Here is a 24,357-nt window from a genome sequence, read left to right as displayed (position 1 = left end):
CATCATCACCCTTACCTTTCTTCTGCTGCTTCAGCTGCTTCTGTTTTATCATCTTCAAGTTTTTTCAGTAGGCTGCTCTTCTCCAGCCGGCCAAACAGATCCAAAATCTCCAGCTCAAATGCCTGTGTGATTCTTTTCTGGGCCTTGTACCTACTTTCTACTGCTTGCAGCTGACCTCTGAACAGAAAAAGAACCAAAGTCCATCAGGTCCAGTGTCTCCAGATTCTGCCTCAACTATGATAGTGCACCTGTCAATGCATAGCTAAAATTTTACACAGGAAACCCCTACCTTGCTTGGATTTTTACATCTTCCAGGTATTTCTTTTGCTCCAGGAAGAGGTGGTCCTTTTTTGCAAGCTGAGATTCCAGTTCAGCTATCCGTTTCTGGGAAGCATCAAGCCTTTGGCTTTGCTGCTGAACACACAATTTTGCTTTCTCCAGTTCTTTCCGAAAAGCAGCGTGCAACATTTCAACCTCCTCGAAGGAGAGAACACAATGTTAAAGTATAATTTGTGTGTTATTTTTATTAATACTTAGACATGTTTCTGATGCTATAAATAGTCACATTTTTAAGCAAGATGGAATAAAAGAAACATTTCTAAAAACAGATATAGAAAACTGGATACTCTGAGGATGTACACTATTAAGTTACTGTGAAAATAACTACACATCACTGGAATTTATTAGCACATTAATGTTCCTTACAAAAAGCCCTTTTCAGCAAACTTGCCAGTTCTGCACCAGATTAGGATAGACAAAGTCAATTTTAAAACCCTTTTTGCAACATGACCTTCATTAAATACCAGTAAGAGGCTTTTCTTTTTTTTTTTGGCTTATTATCCACCTTCTTTAATTACTTGCTCTCACGCAGAAACAGTTATATTGTTGTGTAATTTACTTGCTTCTAATTAAAAAAAGGTTTCTTTGAAGTCAGGAAGTAAAACCATATGAACCACAGAAATTTTAGTAAAGTTAATACTAACTCTTAATAGGAAAATGACTGAGATGAGTAAGACTGCTTGTTTTAAAAGAGCACATCACAAAACCCAGTAAAACCCTGGTTAAGATCTTTCTACAAATTCTAGCAAATACTACCCTATGTTATACACACTCACAAATGTAAGAGCCGAATGTTACTTTACCAGCAATAGTCTGCTGCCAATTACATTAAAAGCACAGTAAACTCTTGGCCTTTGGCAAGAAAAAATTGGTAAGAATTTACATCACGTGACTAAAACTGACTTCAGGTGTACCCTAATGTCCCCTTCTTGGCTTTCAAGCACAGGGCACTGAATAGACTCTGTAACAACACAGTGCACAAAATATCTGAACAGAAGATTAAATATGAAATCCAATCCCTGAAAATCAATTTCAAAACCAAGTATCTTAAGTTATGAAGCATTTCCTTCATTCTGAACACAAGGCTGAGAACAGCTTGATGATGACCCTCAAGTGATCTCCTCCCAAAAGGCCTCCTCTGCAACTATGCAATCATACCTTTGTAGTGTCTGTGTGCTTGTGCTGCAGCTGCTCCAGGTACAACTCATTGACCTCTCCAAGAACCAGAAGTTGCCTGTTCAAGAACTCCATCTGCTGTTGCACTGATTCACTGTTGGAAAGCTTTAAAGAGAAATTGAACAGAATCAAACACTGGAATGAACAGTTCAGCAGGAGAGTCATAGTTGACATGCACTGTGTTCACAGGGTATTTTTATAAAGGGAGACAAAGACAAGAATCCAATGCATCATAGGGAATAAGTGTTAAATAAATTAGCTTTCATAAAGCTGGTGACAGTCCATACAGAACTTCACCATATAGGCATTGCTTCCCTTAACATAACCATGTTTCCACTTACACAAGAAGTCCATTCAATTTCTGATATAAACAAGATCTCTAAGATGCCAAGATTTAGCAAGCTTTAATACAAGTTCATATTGCTCAATCTGCAAATTCCTAGTGTGGAAAGAGCAGCCAAAATTAGAAGTCTCAGAAGCCTTTGAACTGAGTTTAAAGTTTCTTCACCAAAATATATTTCTCTGTGTTGTTTTTGTGCAATTAATATCAGATTCTATGGAACAAAGCACAGGCTTCTTTCAACAAGAAAGCAAGCACCTGATAAAAATTACCAGAAATAAACAGAAAGACACAAAGGGACCCTAGGAACAGTGACTTTTCTTACCTTTTGAGAAACTTGGCTAAGAAGCAATTCAGTGTGACACACCTTGTTGTTAGCCTTCTTTAATTCTAACCTCAGATCTGCAATCATATTCCGGCAGTCCTCCAGCTTGGTCTGTTCAAATGGAAAAAAAAAAAAACAAACCTTACTCAGGGTTCTGAAACTTTCACAAGGACTAGCAATGGCATATGGCTAGAGGGCTTAAGCAACCAGCACTGTAAATCAAGTTATACTGAGCACATGTGAAAGCCCCAAAACCAGCTAAGAAACTGCATTTTCTTATTTCCAAACTGAAGACAGGACAAAACAGAACCATAAAAGGATGATGACTAAGTTAGGCATTTCCAATTATGCAATATCTTACTCTGAATTAGGACAGTATCTCTAATAGAGGTATGTAACTTACTTTCAGATATTTCATGCCATGTTATTAGGAAGGTTATTTTTAAAACTAGTAAGTAGATAACATAATTTTGTTCAGTGTCATGCTTCATACCTGCAATTCCTGGCTCTGGTTGTAGAATTCCTCTCGGTCATGTTGCAGCTGTCTGATCTGGCTGTGAAGCTGAGCCACTATATTTTCATGTTCCTCCTGAAACTGGTGGTACCTTGCCTGTTCTTTCTGCAGACTCAGTTTCAAGGCCTGGATTTCTTTTTCCTGTAGCTTCAGTTGATCCTTCTGTTAAGAACCCCATAGAAAGCATCAGACAAGACATCTGCTTTATCAGTTAGAACATCTGTCTTAAGTCGCTAGTTAAGTAAAGCTATCAAATTAATAGCATGCAGGCATAACAATTTTCCATAGATAGAACATTCTATATCAAGCATGTTCTTAAGGTTTCTGGGGCTTGATTTGCTTTTTGGCCAAAAAAGAGATTAAATGGTGATAGAGTGGACAGGCAGAAAACTCAGTCACATCCAAAGGCACAATGAGCAACAGCAGATTCTTCTACTGCACCTCACGCTTTCAACAGGGACTTGGGCTTCACAGCTGAAGCAACAGTTCCTCTTCCAAAAGCTATCTGGAAGTCTATTTTTGGCTCTTCTACTGAATTATCAAAAGGTGAAACTGTTGATGGAATTAGCTATAATATGGTGATACAGAATTAAAACATGCCTAAATCTGTAATGAGACATCCTTCAATGCACTTACAACTTCAAATTTTACCATAGTAAATATGCCTGGAAAAGAACATTGGAGTTTTCAAAGTTTTTGCTATTACTCCTCAATTGAGGAGTGAAAGGACAGTACTTCTTCAAATAATGCAATAAGTTGTCTAGCTAGGCGTTAGGTAATCGCTGCACTAACTATGAAGCCTTTAACACTATCCAAAGATAAGTACTGGCAGGGGTCAAGCATGCCAGCATCCACTGATTCAGTTGCCTACAGACAAATATAAACTACTGGTTTTAATAATCACAGCGCATGTAACTCGTCCACAAGTCATTCCACAAACACTGACTTTAATAAGGTGAGAAATGAGGCTTCTATTTTAATTGAGTGGTACTGAAAGATACTGGCCAAACCAATTAATACTTGTTCTAGCACCAGTGCATTTAAATCACTGCTAGAGTTGTATCCCTACTTACCATGGCAGCATTATGTTCCTCCAGAGCTGTTGCTTTAATCACTTTTCGCAAGAGTCGACGGTTCCGAAGGGCATGTTGCTGTCTTTTGAAGCGTTCATACAATAACTGGTTGTGCAGCAAAAGCAATTGGTTACGCAGGGTGTGAATCTCATCAGAAGGGGGAGAACCTGGATTGGAGTTAAAAGACAGAAGAGGTTACTGAACAGTACTGCCCCTGTTCCACATATGGGAAATATTTTCTAAAATAAGCAAATTAGATTTCTTTTAAATTACAACTTAAAAACCTGTCTGCTCCATTTGATCTCCAACACAAACTTAAAATTTTAAACATTTTTCCCAGAGCAACATGTATATGCTTCAAATGGATTGCTCCTTCTATTAAGAAGAAAAAAGCCAAGCTCACCATCACCACAGAAGCCTAGGAGCACAAAGCTATGACACACATGTGAAGCAGCAAGAAAAACAGTCATCAGTTTTAGATTCAAATAGTATTGAAAAGGTGGAAGGATCTGTTAGATGATCAGCATCACTCTGAAGCTAGCAGATCTTAAATGGTCAAAAGCAGAAACATCTAGAATTGTGGGGAAGGCAGTTTTCACTTTTCAAAGATGAAAAAAAGCAGCTCATCTCACTGGAACACAGATATCTATCTGCTAAGCAGATAAACCATGACTTAATGGAGGGCACCATCTTTCTGCAGCATTAGTTAAAAAAAAAAAAGTATGCAGGTCATTGTTTAAGCAAGTCTAATAATAGAGGAACAGATTGCCAAAACACATGAGAAACTTCTCACCTCCAAAGTGAGTCCAGTCAGCAGATTTGCTCGGCAGAGACAATCTGAAAATGAAAATACAGCATTAACCAGTAAGTTTAAATATAAAAACACTCTGCAAGTCACTTTAAAATGGAATGCCCACCTCAAAAGAGCTTACAGCCTAAGAACAATTATGGTCAGTCGGTATGAAAGTAATAAGGAGGAATCGTGCAAGCAGCAGGTTGCAAAGGGCAGAGGATGGAGGGCATAATTTCTTCGAAGTTGGAGAAAAACTCTCTCGGACATAGAAAAGGACAAAATGGAATACAGGGTAATAAGATGAAAAGAAAGAATACAACATATACACCTAAACCTTAAATCTGGTTCTCCAGTTCTTAGCTTCCTGTATATTAGAAAGAAGAAAGTGTCAACCTCCCTTTGGCCTCTACATTTTCTTTTGAGTATCTAGCATGGGACTTAAACCTGATAAAGTAAACAAATCTCACTAACAGTGGTACCAAAACCACACCTGCAGCACAGCCAGTAGCCCTGCTTCTTCATCGTAAGTTGTCAGTGAAGGCAGTAAGAGTATAATGGTCACAGTCCCTTTTTTTTTTTTGTATCAAACATATTACGATCGCAAATATAAAAATCCTCCAGCTGGAACACCTAGCTCAGTTAACAGTAATATTTCACAGAACATGGTTTCTTTGTAGACTTCCAGACACGGCTGCTTTTCAGGCACATCTATTAAAACAAAGCCAGCACAAAAGGAATAACAAGAAAGTTTGCAAAGTAAGATTTTCAGTCACCTACTTGTTCAACTCCTTAGTGTGTGCATCCGCTCCTTGCTGTATCAGTCTGTCCAGTACTTCCACGGGAGAAGTAGAGGACATGCAGTCATCATCCTGGGTTCCCTTGGCTTTCTTTAGCAGCTCCTCAGTCTTCTTGCCAACAAAGAGGTAGGCAGTCTTTGGTAATGCAACCTCAAAAAGGTGCTCATATAGGGGAGGCTGCCCGCTCCCAAACACCACTCTTCTTTGTGCTGGTACTTTGCAAGGGCTGGGAGTGAGAATACTCGTCTCCCCAGAGGTTCCTTCCCTGTTACCAGCAGGGCTTTCACCAGAGCCTCCACAGGGCTTGTCTATGGGAGTAAATGTTTGTTTGGGTGTTTCCCGCGCACTCTCAGGCCCAGACTTGTCCAGAGAAGATGTTAAAGGCTCAGAGGTCTGACTGTGTCCCTGAACACTAGAGACTACTGAATGGGTCTTCTTTTGAGAGCCTGACAGACTGTCATTTGTGCGGTAAAATGGAGAGTCAAATCCTCCTCTAGGCACCATGTGTTCAGCATCAGTTGTGATCTCGGAGATCTCTTTAGATATTGCATCTGAGAAGGATGGGAGGGGGGAAGCATAATTATGTATCTTGTATTTCGACATTACAAACATTTCCTTAGCCAAGATGTACATAAGGAAGACAGAAATTACCTTCCTCTCTGTCCTTTTCAGCACTATCTTCAAAAGACAAACCACCTAAAAACTCTGGAAGATCATTTAAGGTTACTGAACTTTTACTACCAGGTGTGTCTGAAGGAAAAAAAAAAAAGAAAAGAAAAAAGAAAAGTTAGTTGTACAGATGCTGTTTTCTTCAGCCTTACGATAGCACAAAACAGAAGTCTTCTACTGCTGTGAGGTCCTTAGAATAAGCTTGCCCCTCCTTCAGATGCTTCCTCAAAGGAGGAAGCTATCAGACTCCTGTTCCATTCCATGTGGAAACCAGTTCAGAGATCAGTCACTGGTTAGTCCTGATCCCAAAATGTAATTTTGTGAACTTCACGTTTGCTATTGCACAACAAGTGTAGGCAACCGCCTCTATGAATAAAGATGGGCTGTTTGAAATTTAACCTATTAAATAAAGTGGCTTAAGTGTAGTATGACTACTATACTTCCACATTAGCATTAAACTCCCCCTAGCTTCTGATCTGGCTACACAAGGACACAGTACTTACCTGAAAAAAGGAAGTTTAGCAAACTGATATAATACAAACTTGACAATATGTGGCTACTGATAAAAAACTCTTGAGACAGCTGCCAGGGAGATATAAACTAAAGCATGCAGGATAGAAACCTCATGCTCGCAGCTCAGTCACAGATTAGGAACCCAGTGAAAAACCTAGCCTGTTCTCAACTTGTAATTCAGAAAGTTCAGATTCCAGTGTTGCTATAAAACTTCACCAAGGAAAACCAGCTTTAAATTTCAGTATCATCTCCACTTCAAGGACAGTAAAGAATCACACTACAGAAGTCTCAAATACAGTGCCAAAAGCCCTTTCTACAGCTGTCACAGATGTAGATGACGGAATGGAAAATGGAATCTAGATTTACCTATTAGAAGCTGAGTTCCTCAACCATCCACTGTTGATTTCAATATTCCACAGGACTTTAAAAAAAGGTTCAAGTACAGCAATATAATTGTAGATAGAAAACAGAGTTTTTCCAAGAGCCTTTAGAAGGGAGCATCATATCTATCCTTATGTGCAGCCTTACAGTTTGATCCAGACATGTGACATAAAACTTGTTCAAGTAAGACTTCATATACAACTTGCTGCTTCTAATAAAAAAATTCACCCTCAAAGAATCAGCTTTAAAAAAAAATATTCCTTTTTCAGCCTCCAGTGTAGAACTGTGTATTTAAACATGCATAAGAATGCATGAGGGCCAGTTAAAAAAAAATCTGCAAGCTATTTTTGAATATGAATAGTTAAAATGAAATCAAAAGCATCACAAGAAGGTTTTAAGTTGAATCACAGGTTAAGGCAGGATCCTGGAACTACAAAGAACTCAGGGGGCAGGAGGGGGGAAGAAAGAGAAAAACCTGTGGAAAAGTGTTTGGCAATTGGAACACGTGTCAATAAAATCAGGATTTGTTTACAATAGGTTATTGTAATGGGGAGAGGAAAACAGAGTTTACCCAATGATTTATCGCTGTTTATGACATTTTGCTGTCGGTACAGTAAAGGCCTCCCAGGATCTGGTTTGTCCTCCTGAAAAAAAAACAAACAAAAAAAACCCAAAATAGATTCTCTGCATCAGACATTTGTTGGAAACAAACCTCTCGGGCGGTTTCATAGAAAGGAAATTCCTGCAAATAGATGGCTTAAATAGCAAACCAATATAAGAAGTCTTAAAACTGTGCAACTGAAGTGGCAATAGTTGTCTAAACTTAGAAGAAAATGAGTTTTGCAATGAAATGCAACATTTTTTGTAAATCAGTTACTCTGATTTTTTTTTTCTCAATTATGGTCACTACATGTATGGCAAGTCAATGAAAAAAAATCAGATTTGTTTGGCAGAATTTTGTTATACCTTTTTAGGAGGTGTGGCAGCAGCTGAAGGGAGTGAAACATGCACAAAGTCATCTGAAGTGCAGGGTGGAGGAGGAGATGTGGCTGGCGTTCCCAAAGGTGTTCCTTTCCCCCCTGCTGAAAAGGAGCAAAGTTTTCTCAGCAGGCTCCCACTTCCTCCTTTCAGCTGAATATTGTATGTGAAAAATTGTTTAAAACATTATCTCAACCATTTACTTCTTAAATCTCTTTCAGCTATTTAACAAGATAAAAGTGCACAGTTTCCAAAAGGCCTGCTTCAGACTTCAGCACTGAATTCACCGTAACTTATTTCCTATCTCGATGTTTGCATTCGCACTGCTCTAGATGACCAGGTACTCGGTTCACAGAAGTAATGACTTAAGCCTATCAAATGGCATGGCGTGGCATTTCCATTTAAGAAGCTGGCAGCAAAATTTACAGCCAGAATTTCTATTATAGTAAACCTTGAAGGTCTAATTCCAAAATTCAGCACATACCAGATGTGCCAGCTTTGCTGTAAGGTTGTGATGCAGACTGGGATGACTCTGATGGGACAATTCCAGGGGAGGTTGGTGGAGTGGTCATACCACAAACTGCAGAAGGACTCCAGATGGTAACCTGTGTAAAAGCAATACACAATAAACACAAATAAGTGAAGCTCAGAAAAGGAACATGTGAAGTACCTGTATCCAGGTTCTGACAGGGGAAATCAGATGGGGACTGAATCTGAAACATACACTAAGTTCTGAAGAATTCACAGTACTTCTCAGAAACATGAATTTTTAAGACCATCACGAGAAACTAGGAACAAAGTGCAAAGCATTAAAAGCATGCTGTGCTTTATCTTCTGCTTTACCTGCTGTGGCTCAGTTGACAGCCGTATTGACTGGGGGCTCAGAATCTGAGGTAGCTGCCCTGGCATTTGTGATAGTGTTAGCCGAGGAGTGGAGTACGGGGTAGAAGTCCCTGAAAGTTTTTAAAAAAAAAAAAAAAAATTAAAAGTATCCAACACATCAAATACAAGTCAATGATTCTTCTGGTTAGTATTTAAAGGCTTTTAACCAAAACATTTCAAATGCATTCAACATACACATTCGCAGCTAGCAAACAAGAGACTTTTCTTCCAGCCCAAGAAAATTTCTATTGAATATATTACATACTACAGATTTTTTTTTGGTTGGTTCATTGTTTAGGGGGAGGGGGAACAGGGAAGGAAGAAGCAGTGGAAGGGCAACTTTGCAAACATGCTCTATGTCTGCATAACCAGAGCATATATCTATGCTTTTTTTTTTTTTTTTTTTAAACACAGTTTATTTTCTGGTGCCTAAGAATCGGACTTGAAGTGGGATAAATTAGTAAGAAGTCTTTTTGCTATAGGGCCAGTTTTCTTCCAGGAATTGGGTATTCATTAACTGTCAGGCAGGCCTTACCATAGCTGCTCTGTGTATCAATGTAATAGCTGGCACTGCGGTCAGTTTGATGATGTTTTAAGCTTGTGCAGAGTTTCCGAGACACAGAGTAATAGCCATCTTCATACGAGGCTTCTGCAGGGTCCAGGGAGATTTTGGCACATTCTATCACAACATCATGAGTTTCTAGTCTTTTCCACCTGCAGACAGTTTTTGGATCCAAAAGAGTAAGTTAGTCAATTATTGTTACAAACAAGGGTTCCTGGAGATATGAGGAATTGGCTTGTAGGATGGCTCATTTGTTCCAGACAGCTTTGCATGCTCCCAGCCAAAACTGGAACAAGGCACCATACAGAAATTGCAACCAGATGACTTGTAAGAGGGGGTCTCAAAGAAGAGACAAACAGCTTTGACACAGAGATCCATAAAGGTCTGCCATGGAGCACTCTGGAAAGGAGGAACAGCATACGAAGACTTGGTTGATCCTGAGCTTCAGCAGCTGTAGAAATCAGCTCAACTAGACTCAGATGTTGGTAGACAAAATTTAGACATGCCAGCAGTGAGGGAATCTTATATTATTTAAGCAAGCACCATCTGCAATGCCAGTTTGAGGTCTGTGTTTTTCCTCCCAAGTTTTGGGAATATTTTATTATACTACCTCCTTGATTCTGAAAACTTTTTCTCACTAAATTAAGCAGCCATATTAGATCTGCCCAGTATTTCAGGGGATGGAAGTTCACTGTAAAGAAAAGAAAGCACATAAGGCTGTCTATTAGAGGCTGAGTTGTTTTTGAATGTAAGATATTATGTGCAAGATACCAAATCAGAAGGCTTCAACTAGTAGTTTTGTGCCAATTGTACTCCTTAGTGGTGCCACCCTCCCCCCTGTCTGGGAGAAGCCTGCAAAATTGAGCATTGTGATATTCAATAGGTTCCCATTTAGTAGTGTTTTCCTAGTGGCTCTGAAAAGCAGGGCAAGAGCACTACTGTGCAGCAACAAGAGTCAATTTCTCCTCTTCAGTGGCTGGGCCTGTGGAGACAAGAGAAAAGCAGCAAGTGGTGCTGCTGCAGGCAAATGAGCCTATTTCTAAAGAAAACTAATACAGCTGATAATGTTAAGACATACCTGTTAAAAGAATTGATCTGTTAACTGAACCAATATCTAGGTACCAAAACAAGACACACTGAAGCCATTTTAAACACTTAAATCCCACCAAGTACTTCAACAAACCAAAAAAATATGACCCAAACCTTAAGCCAATGAAGCAGGTCAGTGGTAGTTTCTCTTTATTCATTATAAGCAAATTCTTTTAGAACTTTGAGGATTTTTGATTGTTAAATCATAAAATTAAGACAAAGTCGTGTTAAGTAGAACACAGATTCTATCCCAGACACAAAATTAATTTAGAACCCCAACATTGTTGTTAATGGCCTCTCACAACAATTTTTGCTTATTCACCCAGCTGTAAGCTTGGATGAAGAAAGTCTACATGTTTACGTGGTGTACCTATGAATATGGGTGGCAAAACACCACTGGCACACGCTGCCGCTGACAGAAAAGGTTTTGCTGTAAGCCTTCTGAAATAACTCAGCTAAAAGCTGCTCATTTATAGCCTTTCCTAATAGCAGAGTGAACATATATTTATACCTTCGTGGGTCCAGTTCATGGTCCTTAGATCCAGTCACTAATTCTGGATGAATTCGCACATGTTCCATCATTGGCTGGATGAACAAGAGCAAGAAGAAGTACGTATTATCAGTACAGCATCTTTTGATTGCACTAAACTACACAAAGGTGATGAGCAACATACTGATCCCAATAGTTCAGAATGTTACATTTAACAGATAAAGCTAACATACATCATCACAGCTTCAAGAGATGATCTTGCTCCCAACTGAGATTTCAGTCCTCCAACAGCCAGTTTTTATTGTTTTGTTGAGCAGCCCTCAGTTAAATCAATGTAGTGTATTAAATTGGCAAATACCTGCCTTTATACAGCTATGAATTCCTTGTCTCAGATAATATAGAGATGAGCAGCATTTTACCTTGACCACCTCTTCAAAGGTCTCCAAGTTTTCCTTCATACTGTAGTGAGAACGCAGAAAGGAGACAAAATTGCAAGGATACATTCCATAAAGACGATGAAAGAGAGCATAAACGCTGGCATGAAGATGGACAAGATAAATCTCTGCCACATGACCTGGAAAAAGTATTTAGAATCTTTTTCATTACACTGAAGAAAAGAACTTCTAAGCATGCAAGCAAAGTACTTTTAAATTTGAAAGGTTAACTGGAACAAGTCTTCTGAGATACAAATAGTCCCTAGCAAAACCATGAAGTCTTCTGAGAGAATAGGCAACACTTACTCATCAGCTCACAGCAAAACCAAAAATTAAGATATGGACCATTAATTCCAACCAGTATCCTGTCATTCTCTAAGCACAGCATTTTCTTTATTCAAGTTAAAACCCGAAACCCCTCTAGATAGCGAGCCAGAGTTTGCAAGACTGTCTGAATGATTAAAAAAGAAAACTAAGGTTTGCTTCACTTCAAAAGTAAAAACTAAAAGCTCGTATCCACAAAAAGCAATCACAAGACTTGAATCTTACTAGCCATCTTAAAAGTTCCAATCCTACTTGCAATGGAAAATGGCCCTGTAAATAGCATCTCTATGTGCTTAACACAGCATTTGTTCATCCAGCCATGAGACACATACGTAGATAACGCTAGTGTTAGATATCAGACACCTTACAACAAATTCAGCAAAACCAATTCATCAGAACCAATGCTATAACTGAGAAAACTAGTTTTACCAACACTTTCATGACTATTGACAGTTGCACATTAAAAGAAACATGTTGCTTCTTGCTCCTCCCCATCCATACCTGGAAATCTCAAATTCCCAAATATCTGCCTCAAATGTTAGCATTTTCCCTTCTCTATCCATTAAGATCAATCTCTGCTTTTCACTGTCATCAGGGTAGCATTTTGGTCCAGTGAAAAACTTCATCAGTAGCAGCACCACATGGAAGAATCTGAGAGACTTCTAAATTTTGAGCAAAGCAGCACTCCCCGATGCTAACTATCAAAGAGCAGAATAGCTTGCTGGCTTAATACATAATTTTTCTGCATTTAAATAATCTCAAGCCATTAAGGGTCTCACAAAAGAATGTGCTCACCAACTGCGTAAGAGTCACAAGGATACTACTAAACCATAACTGCATGCAACAAAGTTGAAATCTCACCTGGATTCTGCAAGCACCAGGCTGAGAGACGCCCAAAGATACCAAAGAAATCATGAAGGTACTGTTTGCCAGACTGAGGAATCATTGGCAACATGGTTATTAGCACTAGGACACCTGTGGTGAGTACTACTACATCTGTGTCAGTCTGCAAGAAGGGAAAAAACCTGCATTAGTCAGTTAAAAGTGTTGAACTTAATTTTTTCCAAGGATGAAGTGAACACTGAATCATCATCATGGAAAAAGTTCTCTACTTTGAAACAGTCCCTCTGAAACTTACTGTAACTTAATGAACCAAGATTATTGTCTCTTTCATCCAGAACAACTCTAAGAAAAAAGATTTCTGATTCTTGCTCCTATTCTGCTGCTGCTTTTCTCTTTAAGGACTTGACTTAGTTAAAAAGGAAACACCACCACAGTTCCACAACTGAGTAGAAAGAAAAATTACTAGTATGTGAAGCATCTTATGTACCACCTTCCTTCTTTCCCAGAGCTAAAAACCACAGCATTCAGAGCCTAAGAAACTGCAAATCTGATCAGGGTATTCAAGGATGTTGGCCAATTACCAACACAAGGGTCAAAAGCTTTTCTGTCAAACCTGGTTGATGACTCCGGCTGCTAAATATTTCATAAAGCAGCAATTCAAACAATAACTAGAACTCCATGGCTTACACCAAGAGAAAGGGATGTGCCAGTAAAAATCTTTAGCTAGATGAAACAGTAATAGAGAATCAGATTTTAGGACAGGATACAGAAAACATTCAAACTCTTTCCCAGTGGAGTCCCTACTTGCTTCCCCAGCTTAATGCATTTTCCTTGGTAGTAGCTCTGCTTTGTCAGGATAGGGGTGTAAACAGCACAGGTAAGCCTGTGGCCAGATGCCACTGAGGTGGTCTTGGTATCTCCCAAGAGCCACTTGGGCTGATTGGACATATTCAATGTTACAGATTTTTCTTCCTCTGTGTAATCTACGGCCTCTACTCTCCCTCAGTCAGACATAACCTTTCACAGTCCATCCCTATCCCTCTGTACACATTCCTAGCACTTCCACATCTCTGTTCTACTCCCACCAGCTTTGACACATTTCACTCCTCTCACAATCAGGTAAGACTCACACTGAAAAGGACAACAGAACTCATCAGGCACATCAGGAGTTCCAGTAACAGCACTTGTAGCTTCTTCTTTGGCAGTTACAAATTCATTGTGTTTTTGTTTTAAAGAGCACTGGCACTTGACTACATCATGCATTTTAATGTGACTTAAATGACTAATACAAATTCTTCACTATCATATTAAATGGTATTACTGACAATGTATTCTAGGTCTCAAAACACTTTCCATTCTTTGTTCATTGTTACAATACTGTACAATATTATAACTGATAAATCTGCAGATGGGAAAAAAAAAAACCCAAAGCATGGGGAAACAGCTACCTTCTTGTAACCCAGCATGTCTGTAGCTGAGAAGGGAAAGTCTTCTAACTGCAAGGTAATTTCACCACAGAATAGTCTATTGCATGGCCCATCTACACTGCAAGGAGAGTATATTACCTTACATGCACAAATTTCAGAATGCACTAATGGCAAGTTATCGACTTCTCATTAAGTTCACATCCAAGATATCCATCAACTTCACCAATGGCCCTCTGTCTTTAACTTACTTTTAGAAAAGTTTTAGTAAACTTTCCTAACTCAAAGTTATATAGCAGCAGTGGCTTTTAGAAACAAGATTGTCAGTAATAACAGGATCAGCACACAGTATTTAGTTGATATAATTCCACTGTGGCTCAGCATTTTAAACAACATTTTATCTCTTCTCGCAGCTTAACTAAATGACATCAGAACAGTAGACAAATGCCACGCATTACAAGTATGTATGTTTACATCAGGTGTAGAAGTGTTTTATGGACAACACTGACAGTTCTTACCTTGAGACATTTAAGTAATGAAAGTAGGAGAGGTGCTTGAGAAAGTTTATGTTTCCAAGATGGTTGTCGTCTTATCACGTGTCCCAGCAGAGAGAGAGTGGGTAAACGAGTAGCAGCTTTGCCCATATATTCATTAATTTTGTCCAGTAGATGCTGACAGAGGATTTTACAGAGTGGTAGAAAAAGGAAAGGTATTTATATTAAATGGTATATATTCTTTTTCACCAATCTCTATTCAGCAGTTTGCCATTGCCAACTAAGGAAACTAAGGGCATTTTACAAATATACAGGATCCAAGAGCAAATAAAACCCAGCAATAAATTTAAGTCTGCTGGTAACAAAATGCAAACTATTCAGTCCAGAAGCAGTCACTGCACTTCAAAACATTTATCATAAATAAATAATAAAAAAATTCTGGTCAGCAGAAGTAAAACAACTTGTAGTGCCATTCTCTCAATCTATTTAAAAATCCTTACTTGCTCTCAAAATACCCAATTTGTTTTAGGTTAACACATCCAGCATTGAACAAGCAGCAGTAGCATTGCAGAGGCACAACATAGTCCTCAGAAGACTTCCATTTATAGAAGTTCTTTGCTTAATTGGGTCAGTTTAAGCAACCCAAGAAACAGAGAACTTTGAAGTTTTATTTTAAAACTTAACTACTCTTACTACAGAGATACTACATCTCTACAACAAGGTAATTCTGTAACAGAATGGAAAATAGAGTCCTAACAGATGCTATTTAAAGGCTGCTTCAATATCTGGCTAAAATCTGCCATACTCAATAATGGGATTTTTTTACCTTGTCATGAGGCTCTTGCAGTGTGGACAGTATATGCAGTGCCTGCTGAGAATTGGTTTCCAAGTAATAGTCCACCAGGTTGTTCACAAGCATAGGTCCACGGTCTATCAGTTTGTTTATGGCAAGAAAAAAACCATACATTCTCAATAGACTAAAAATGAAGCATTTGTTACAGGGACATTGCACAACTTTTTAACACTTATTACACCATTTATAACATCAACCAGTACTTAGGGTTTGCCAGACCTTTAGGAAAATGAGACCTCTCAACTACATTTTCTAGTTCCCGAGCATTTAAGCAATAGCATTCGGCTCAGGGAAAGTAACTAGTTTTTTTAATAACTAACAATTACTGTCTAACCTTAAAAACCTAGAGGCAGCTGAACTGCAACAGTATTTTACCCAGCACAGGTAAAGAGTTCAGGAATAACTTTACATTCTCCACCTTCAGCAGATAAAGGAGAGCAAGTTCAGGGACAAGGACACTGACAGTGCTCTCATGCTCTGAAAAGGGTCTATCAACAAAACAGATGCCTTAATAGCAGCAATATTTTTTTCAAGAAAGTCTGGGTCTGTTGTTTTGTTTGGGATTGGGTTTTTTGTTGTTTATTGTTCAAATTAACAAAATCCCACTGGTTCCCACAATGTGGATGACACCTAATTCTCTCTAGATACACTTGACAAAGAAAGTTTCATCAGCTCACAACTTGAGGTTATGCCCCAGGAAAAGCTAGTAATTTTATAATAGCATTTTAACAATTATATAACAGACCTTCCAAGAGGCATGCCATTAAGCAAAATGGACTGAAGAGAAGCCTCAATCCTTAAGGCAATTTCAAACCCAAGTATCAAGAGTTTCTTTCAAGTTGCATTTGCAAAGACTGTTTGATAAAAAAAGAACCCCATTATTCTACCTTTACTGGTATAAAAGTAAAACTGTTCCTCGAATTACATAAGAGGATACATACCACAAATGAGATTATCTTTGAATGCAGCTGTTATATCTTCCAGGACACCCAGAATTGGAGAATCCAGCATTGAGAGGAGCTCACCAACATTTCCTTGCTGTGCCATGATGCACGTACTAACATGAATGTGGAGGTTAAAACTTCAGGAAGTTCCTCATTGGTGCCTCTCTACCAGACTAGGAGAGAAGAGAGCAAAGATGAATGAACTGTCCTTTTTCCCTTTCCATCTTAAATCTCTCATCACCTCCCTATTTCTTTTCTGCAGTATTGCCCATTTAACACTAAAAGGACTCCTAGAGTTTACACACCTGCAATAAAAGCTGTAAGAGAAAAGTTTCCAAAGAAGCCAATGAGTCACAAGCAGGGTTTTCTTCATCTTTTTAAAAAAAGACATTAATCTGTTTTGCGTAAGACCTCAGCTAGCATATATAGACTGTCAGAGCATTCTATTACCATATTTTTTTAGTTTGCTCTCCAGGTCAGTCAGCTAAGACTAAAGTTTCGAATATAATGCAAATAGCTCCCTGAAATCACTCCATTCTTGCTTTCTTACAGCAATTCCTCCTCAACCAACCTTTCAAGTCCTTTGCATAGTGGTCTACGGACTGGAGAAAATATGCATCGCAAGATCCTTCTCCACTCCCGTGGCTAGATTAAATTCACTGCCCTTGGCTTCGCATTATTGCATACTAATAGATTTGTGCTTTAATACTTGCAATGTGGCCAAGTTGCAGCTGTTAGGAAACTCAGTTAGGGTTACTACAGCTGCTGTTCCTTGGCGACCCTGTGCATACCAAATCACAATCTTAGCAGCACAACACACCTTCTTTTCACGTGTATAATTTGTGAATAATATATTAAAAACCCTGCAGTGCAAAAACTGTATAGATTATTAAATGCAACAGTGTGCAGATAACATGACTGGTCAGCTTCACAGTACTAAGCAGGAGTAAACCTAAGCCATTTCAGGCTTTTAAGATGGCTTCCTCCCATGTACCAGCAATGGAGGGATTCAGGTATCACATCTATCTATCTGTCACAAAATGAATCAAGTTTTTCTTCATCCATAAGAATCCTGTGCTGAACCTTTCCCAGTGGCAGAAAGAATCTGGCTTCACATCACATCTAATTTTATTAGCAAGGGCTTCTTCTTTCCTCCTACTTCCAGCTAGCATACATTTTTCACTTCCTCCATGGAAGACAAGACTGACACATAACAAGTTTACACACAAGAATTTTTTTTTACTGCAATTGTGTATACAGCACCTGTTCTGTGGACGAGCTGAGCTTCTGTCTGCAATGCTGTCAGCCACACACCTTTCATGATCACTAATAAAGAAAAAGCATGAAGAGATTAACAAAAGCACAATTTATTTCTTCCTTATCAAACCTTTTATAGTCAGAACAGCATTAAGTTCTTTATTAAGAATAGCAGAGCTATGTACCTCCTGCATGAAGAAAGTCAGCCCTTAGTCTGAAAAACACCAAAAGGTGTTGCATAGTTGCCCTTTCCAGAATTGTCCAAGAGTTAAGCTGTGCAATTGCCTCAAACTAGACGGCTTTCACATGACTGTAGTTTTGTACTGTGAACCTTCAAAAAGCTGCTGAAGAGTTTTATTTATGATAAGTAAAGTCTTACACACAAAGAAGTCTTCTCTCCTCCTACTAAATTTTGAACCTAGAATAATTACCGTAACTGTTTAAGCCTTTAGATTCTAGTCAAAACGTTGTTAGACATTAGCCAAGGACCATATATCAGTGCTCTATTTTAAATGATAATGCTGTAATTACTTATATACATATTACTTTCTTGAAAACTTATGTTTAACAATGTTACTGGACAGCAGGAGTTAACCTGTCTACCAGTAAACTTTGTCATTTGCAACATATCACTGTAGTTGCAGAACTGCCCAAGGTCACTTTTATTAGGGCCACAAGACATCAGCTTACTTCATCTGGCACTGATTGCAAATTCAAAGGTGATAATATGGCACCACACTCACAACAGGCATTTCATTAGGAACAAACTTTAAGTGTTCCAGTAATCACCATTCCAGAACACACAAAAAACCCCCACCCTCAGTTTTCAATGATCATAGCTGCATAGCTGAAGAGTCCAAATAAAATTTCAGTTCATCTACAAGCAGCTAGCAGAGTCCGCTCACTGAAGTGTTCAGATTTAAATATTATTTCTTTTCAAGTCCCATGCTGGCAAGACCTTAAAAACTGCAAACTTAAAACTGGCTGGTAGTGTAAGCAAGATTTGCAACTAAAGATAATAAAATAGAAACTTGGGTAGGAGAGAAGAGTCACTTTTTACTCAAAAACAGAATGGATCACTGTTTTCCAAAAAGATTAGAGGAGGGATTTGTTGTGGTTTGGGGTTCTGGTTTTGTCTACACTGTGCAGACTTCCAAGCTTCAACTTCTTCCTCAAAGAGCTTGCTGTTTAGAAGGCAAGCAATGTTCAAAGAGTGACACCATCCTTTCAAAAAGTTTAAAGCCATTCATCCATGCAACCTAAGGAGTCAACCTTCCACTTTGTTACTCATTTTCAGGAGTCAACTGCTTTTTTCAGTTTCTCATAACCACTGTGATATTTAATTTACTAAATTACAGTTATACTGAGATATCCAGAATGCACGCAGAACTATATATGGTGAAATAGTTTACTACAAGTAATCTATTCCTTTATTTCTGAGAACACTGTCTTTGAGACCATAAAGGGCTTGCTAACATAGGTGCCTCAATTTCTATCAGGATACAGTCTCAGCTATGGTTAAGCAATATATATTCACCAGCTTCGTAAGCAACAAGAATTAGTTGTTTAAAGTCTTGTTAACAAAAGAGATGCATGACCACACCCCCAAACCAGCTGCAAGCAAAACCTGTTTGGAGAATTAAGGCAGCATAAACACTAGTCTCTGTTTTTTTACCCCATAAAGACCTTGTCAACTCTCTTTTCTTTGATTCCCACCCCCCCACCAGAGTGAAAAGAATGCTTTTATTTCTTATTTTCCTCTAGTATTACTATTATACTTGGACCAGATCTTCATCACACCAGTGAAAACCTCAACAGCAGTTTCAATAATTCTGGTATTGCCAAAAGAAAAACTATAGCATGGTGAAATCAAGAAACATGCCTTTGCAGACACTCTAGATGGGTTCTGGAAGTCAGGTTCAACAATACACTTGCAGACAGATGGGAAAAACACCAGTTTCAATGTTCAGGAGGTAAGAGGATTTCAAACTTTATGCTATTGGCCTGATGGCATGCACAAACACTATGATCAGATAAAAGCAAGGTTGATAATGCAAGCTTAGTTGCTGATAACTATACACATAGGTAACTAATAATTTCCCCAGCTCCCTAAACCAAAACAGATGGCTCAAGTGACCTTGTGCCAATAAATCCAGCATAGTTTAAATAAACTTGTCAGTCAGTCGATTGTGCACTGAAGTACTTACATAAAGTGGAGCAATCTCCACTCCAAAAGCCTGTATTCAAAATATTAATAAAAGTATTTCAAACCACATCTAAAAATGGGACAATGTTATACATAGGTACTTCACTAGGTGGAAAGTTCATCTGCTGAAGATACATAAACACCAGTATAATATTGTCACCCTACTATACACAAACAGCCACATTTTTAAAAAAAGCAAATCACAGCTTTCTCAATGCAGGATCTCTTGTGAAGTCATTTGTGAGGAACAGATTTGAAATCCTAAGTTAAGACTGAGATCCTCTAATCATATTGGGTCCGTGATGCCCAACACAAATAACAAACCAGGAAATTCCAGCAATAGTCTTAAATCGCGTCACACTTTAAGCAAACACAGCTGAATAACTAGTTTACAGGCAACAGGCTCTTAGCTTCAATCAGAAAACACTGCATGCTGGTAGATGGAGTACAGTTCCCAGGGCCCATGGTGTCAGCGTGATTTACGACCAGTCCCACAGTAATTTGTGATGCGATTTTCAAATCTTGCAGATAAGGAACTTGGGACAGGCCAGGTCCAGGAACTTCCATTACCTTGCAAAACAGCAAGATCATCCATTGAATGCCAAAGCATTTTGTATCTGGGATTGATACATCATCTGTGGTGAACAGGATTTCCCTTAAACCTTTACAGTATCACATCATGACCACGTCTTTCTTCTCAAATACACAGTATAGAAGATGAGACTCTTTAATGCTTCCATTCCTAGCTACTGCAATCATTCCCCTACTAGAAGAACTTCCACATCCCTGCAGCCATACTTGGAACTGACAGGATTAAAATAAAGTCAGTACTTTTCCATATGGTTTGAGCCACTGATTCTTCACTAACTTTTAAAATCAGTTTTATATAAAAGATCCAAGGCACTAGATAGTAAAGAGTAAAAAAAAAATCTGTTTAAATACCTTTTAAAATGCAACATTTTAATCTCACTGGAAGATATAACACCAATAGCAAACTTCTTATATTCAAGAGCTTTCATAAAGACAAATTTTAGTAAAAAGTATTCATTTTAAGTACCAATACAACTTTGGAGCCAGCTTACAGGAGAAAAAGGAGAAGCCAACAAGCCAAGAACCAGTTTGTTTTAAAAATTTTTTTCAGTAGCTAATTTAACCACAACACAATAGAGTTAAGCTACAAACTCAGGACAAAGGAAAAGACTGTAAAAATATTCATTGGAAAAGGCTAAATAAAAAAAAGATATAGCAGAGTATTTCAAAAGATTATGACTTCTGTAAGTATTTCTGTCAAGGGAAGATGTTCTTCTGTTCAGTGTATTTTTATCTCAAGCCAAATGAAAAAGCAGCTGGTAGTGCCAGTTATGCTTCTCTGAGGGGTGGGGAGAAGGGGGACACACTCAACATAAATGCACACTCCTCCCAGAATGTCCTTAGCATTTGCTGTAACAACGCAGAAATTCAGACACCAGAAGCACTTATTAGGGGGGGATCAACATCAGCATTTCATCCCTCTTCATTAATCATAAGTTAAATTTGGGGCACACCAGTAAATAGTTATTCTCTGCCCACCCCCCCTCAAGAGAAAAGGGGGATCAACATGATAAGACCACTGCTGACAGCAATGAAGTGAAGCCAGACCTCAGTACTTACACTTTTCCATCTGATTTCTACTGCAGATAAAGTAAGGTCCTCAGATACTGCTTTGGCAGAGGCCATGAATGAGGACAGAAGTATTTTACAGCAATCATTGTTTTCAAAGAAAAATTCAGGCTGGCAACAAAGCAGCTCTTCTCACTCAAATCTTTGAAGTGTTTGCCATGAAAGAATAAGCCCCACTCACTCCTATCCAATATACAAAAATCCAAGCCTGTTTTATACTTCCTAACAATTCTCAATTTTGTATTTTCTTCACAGGTAAACTAAACACTGTCATTATACAAGTGACATAAGCAATGAATGAAAAGTGACAGTAGGGAGAAAAACCACTAGTGGCAATAGTAAGCAGCTGATCATTTATTCCCTTTTTCACCACCCAGAAATAATAACTCTAAACACTTTAAACCTCAGTTCAAACTGAATTGGCAGTACAATTAATTTATTTATTCATTTTTAAAGAGTGAAGGTGTCTGGCTACTTCTAGTAGTCCATATTTTTCTGGTTATTTTAAGGTCTGATATGAGACCCCATTCCTAAACTCAATAATTATTTATAGTTATAACTCAATATTATATACATTCTCCTGTACTTTGTTACAGGTGCTTAACTGATGCAGGAACAGGAAGATCACAAAACCCCAAGAACCTCAAACAAAGAGAGAGAATAATATTCAGCAATTTTTAAGATTCTTTTGAAACTATGCTGTGCTAATACACTGTGCTAATTGCTACGCATCAAATTTCTGTCAGACGGAAAATTGTTTAAAAGCAATAGATGTCGAAAAAAAGCCCAAACATGGTAGAGCTGACACTTAACCCTTTCGCAGAAGCCATGCTAACAAGCCAGTTACTATCCTGAAAGGGAATAATTTCAATTCCTTATACACAACTGCATATATTAATAGAAAATAAATAAGACCAAGCACTGTTTTTCTATGTCAATTCAATTAACAGTACACAAGGAAAATAAGCTCAACTAAGGAACCTTTTTAGAACCATGAACACGTAAACAGAGAGCTCTAGACTTTGCAGTATCACAAGGAGCAAAACTCCTAAATCTCTGCAGCAGGTTTTTTTTTTGCCACCAAAAGAAACCTTTAAGCATATTCAAAGAGTTAGGCTGCAATTCAGTAAATCTTGAAACCACTGCAAACTACCTAGTGTACTCAGTTGAGGCATTTTAACTACTCTAGGAATTAAAGTAGGTATTACACAGAACAATACCAAATGATGTGTAACTTTTTTAATTAAACCAAAAAATAATAATACCCAGGAAAGTGATAGCAGTTCACCACTGCAAGAAGTTTGCTCTGTATCTTAACGTGCTACCCAAAGAAATGCTTATGCTAAAAAGGAAGTATTATTACTTGTCCTCATTATGTTTATTAAACTACATGAAAATATAGCAGCTACATAGCAGACCAAGATCCCAAGCTGTAATATTCTTTCAAAAAATATACACCAGTCTGCAACATGCCAGAAAATCTAGTACCCTTCCCCTGCCTCCACCATTAAAAAGTGCTCTGATTATTTGATTTGCTTATTACAGAAGGTATCTTCTCCAAAGATATATATGTATGTATGCTTGTGCATGCACATGCACAGGCATGTATGTAATAAGCTATTCAGTTCTTAGAGACTGACTTTGGTAATGACATCACCAGCTCATATAAGGTGTTTGGCAGCTTCAAGAATTTCAGAGATCGGTACAAGTCAACATCCCAGCAGTCTGAATAGGGCCAGCATTCATTTTAAGCTACAAATACTTACTAAACTCATATGTTTGTTTAAACATCAAAACATCTGCAGTTAGACAGTGTATCTCACTCGTGAACCCTTAATAATGCTACTTTTTATTAGTCACCATAAAAGTAAATTCTCAAGTAACAGAGTTAAGGAGCCAGGATTAAACACAGCCAAAGATAAAATCATTTTAATTAAAGCTTATCTCATGACACATTAGATAGTCTGACTATATTTTCACCTGAGTAAGTCTGTGCAACTCCCCATAAAGGCAATTTAGTCCTGGGTTGACTAGGCTGTTAAAAAACTAAAAAAAAACCTAAAACAAACGAACTAACAAAAACAAACCAAAAGAGGGTTTTACTGAATAAAAGATTTTAAGCTGATGACTTTAAGCTTAAACGTGGCATAGCTGTTTCTGATAAGCAGTGTACCTGATTGCTGCTTAGCAAAGTCAACTGCAGACAGAAGTATGTATTCCCAATGCTTGCACCAATTATTAAAACTTCCTGAATTTTCAAAGATTCAGTTTCTAGTTGTCCATACATGTAAACTGAAGAGGAATTTTTCCACCTAATGGCATCACTTCAGTAGCATGTCGATTATGACGGATTTCTAACAACTTGCCACCAAAGTTAATGTCAGGAAACTTCAGGATCAGACCAAAGAATGAAAACCTTCTGTATTAGCATCCACTGGAAGGTTCTCTGGAAACAGCAGTTCTGGAAACAGTTCTGCACACAAAACCTGATCCCGGTTTCTGTGTCATTCCTATGGGTTTTGAATCATATACTCCTTTAAGGCATGTTCTTTCTTTCACTCATTGCCTTGTAAAAGACTCATTACAAAAAACAACACAACAAACAATAAGAAGAGAAGCACTGACTAAACTGATAAAACAATGATAGACGGTGCATCCATAGCAAACAAAGGGTGAAAACTTCAGAACTGCAGTCTTCCAAGTTCTTTGTGATAACAGGAAGCAAAATGTTTTCTTGTAGAAGTAAACAACATCCTGACTCCACTTACCTACCCACGAGCAAGGAAATAAGAAATGTCTTCCTCACCAAGGGGACAGACTTTTAACAACTGCTTTAACGCCTAACCCCGGACGAGGGAACCTCCTCAGCAAGTAACTGAGGCAGGACAAGTCTGGAAATCGCTACTCAGCGTTTGAAATGGAGGTGCTGAACCTTTTTCGATAAACCACACAAAATTCAAGGGGCGCGCTGGCTGGTGGGGGGGGGGAGGGAGAGGCG

At 38.3% G+C, this 24,357-nt stretch overlaps 1 protein-coding gene across 5 annotated transcripts in view; it reads right to left on the bottom strand.

Annotated features, from left to right (window-relative positions):
• TSC1 (tuberous sclerosis 1) overlaps nucleotides 1-24,357 on the bottom strand; it is a 28,823-nt gene that overhangs the window by 3,968 nt on the left and 498 nt on the right. For 4 of the 5 annotated variants that reach the window (XM_010570857.1, XM_010570856.1, XM_010570858.1 and 1 more), the window contains exons 2-22: nucleotides 17,501-17,563; nucleotides 16,235-16,410; nucleotides 15,267-15,370; nucleotides 14,465-14,617; nucleotides 12,541-12,685; nucleotides 11,341-11,495; nucleotides 10,943-11,016; nucleotides 9,316-9,494; nucleotides 8,742-8,851; nucleotides 8,383-8,503; nucleotides 7,887-8,002; nucleotides 7,492-7,564; nucleotides 6,009-6,107; nucleotides 5,338-5,908; nucleotides 4,561-4,604; nucleotides 3,768-3,934; nucleotides 2,674-2,856; nucleotides 2,181-2,291; nucleotides 1,498-1,620; nucleotides 290-477; nucleotides 16-177 (exon numbers count right to left, since the gene is read on the bottom strand). In XM_010570857.1, the coding sequence (XP_010569159.1) occupies nucleotides 16-177; nucleotides 290-477; nucleotides 1,498-1,620; nucleotides 2,181-2,291; nucleotides 2,674-2,856; nucleotides 3,768-3,934; nucleotides 4,561-4,604; nucleotides 5,338-5,908; nucleotides 6,009-6,107; nucleotides 7,492-7,564; nucleotides 7,887-8,002; nucleotides 8,383-8,503; nucleotides 8,742-8,851; nucleotides 9,316-9,494; nucleotides 10,943-11,016; nucleotides 11,341-11,495; nucleotides 12,541-12,685; nucleotides 14,465-14,617; nucleotides 15,267-15,370; nucleotides 16,235-16,340 (2,984 nt within the window). In that variant the 5' untranslated portion in view covers nucleotides 16,341-16,410; nucleotides 17,501-17,563. Of the gene's footprint in view, nucleotides 1-15; nucleotides 178-289; nucleotides 478-1,497; nucleotides 1,621-2,180; nucleotides 2,292-2,673; nucleotides 2,857-3,767; nucleotides 3,935-4,560; nucleotides 4,605-5,337; nucleotides 5,909-6,008; nucleotides 6,108-7,491; nucleotides 7,565-7,886; nucleotides 8,003-8,382; nucleotides 8,504-8,741; nucleotides 8,852-9,315; nucleotides 9,495-10,942; nucleotides 11,017-11,340; nucleotides 11,496-12,540; nucleotides 12,686-14,464; nucleotides 14,618-15,266; nucleotides 15,371-16,234; nucleotides 16,411-17,500; nucleotides 17,564-24,357 lie in introns of those variants that run through there. The other variant, XM_010570859.1, reaches the window with a different exon arrangement.

This window comes from Haliaeetus leucocephalus, unplaced genomic scaffold, assembly GCF_000737465.1.
Source record: "Haliaeetus leucocephalus isolate CR32 unplaced genomic scaffold, Haliaeetus_leucocephalus-4.0 Scaffold306, whole genome shotgun sequence".
Classification (NCBI taxonomy): domain Eukaryota; kingdom Metazoa; phylum Chordata; class Aves; order Accipitriformes; family Accipitridae; genus Haliaeetus; species Haliaeetus leucocephalus.
The sequence above is the reverse complement of the archived record's forward strand: the minus strand, read 5'-3'. Positions and strand labels throughout refer to the sequence as shown.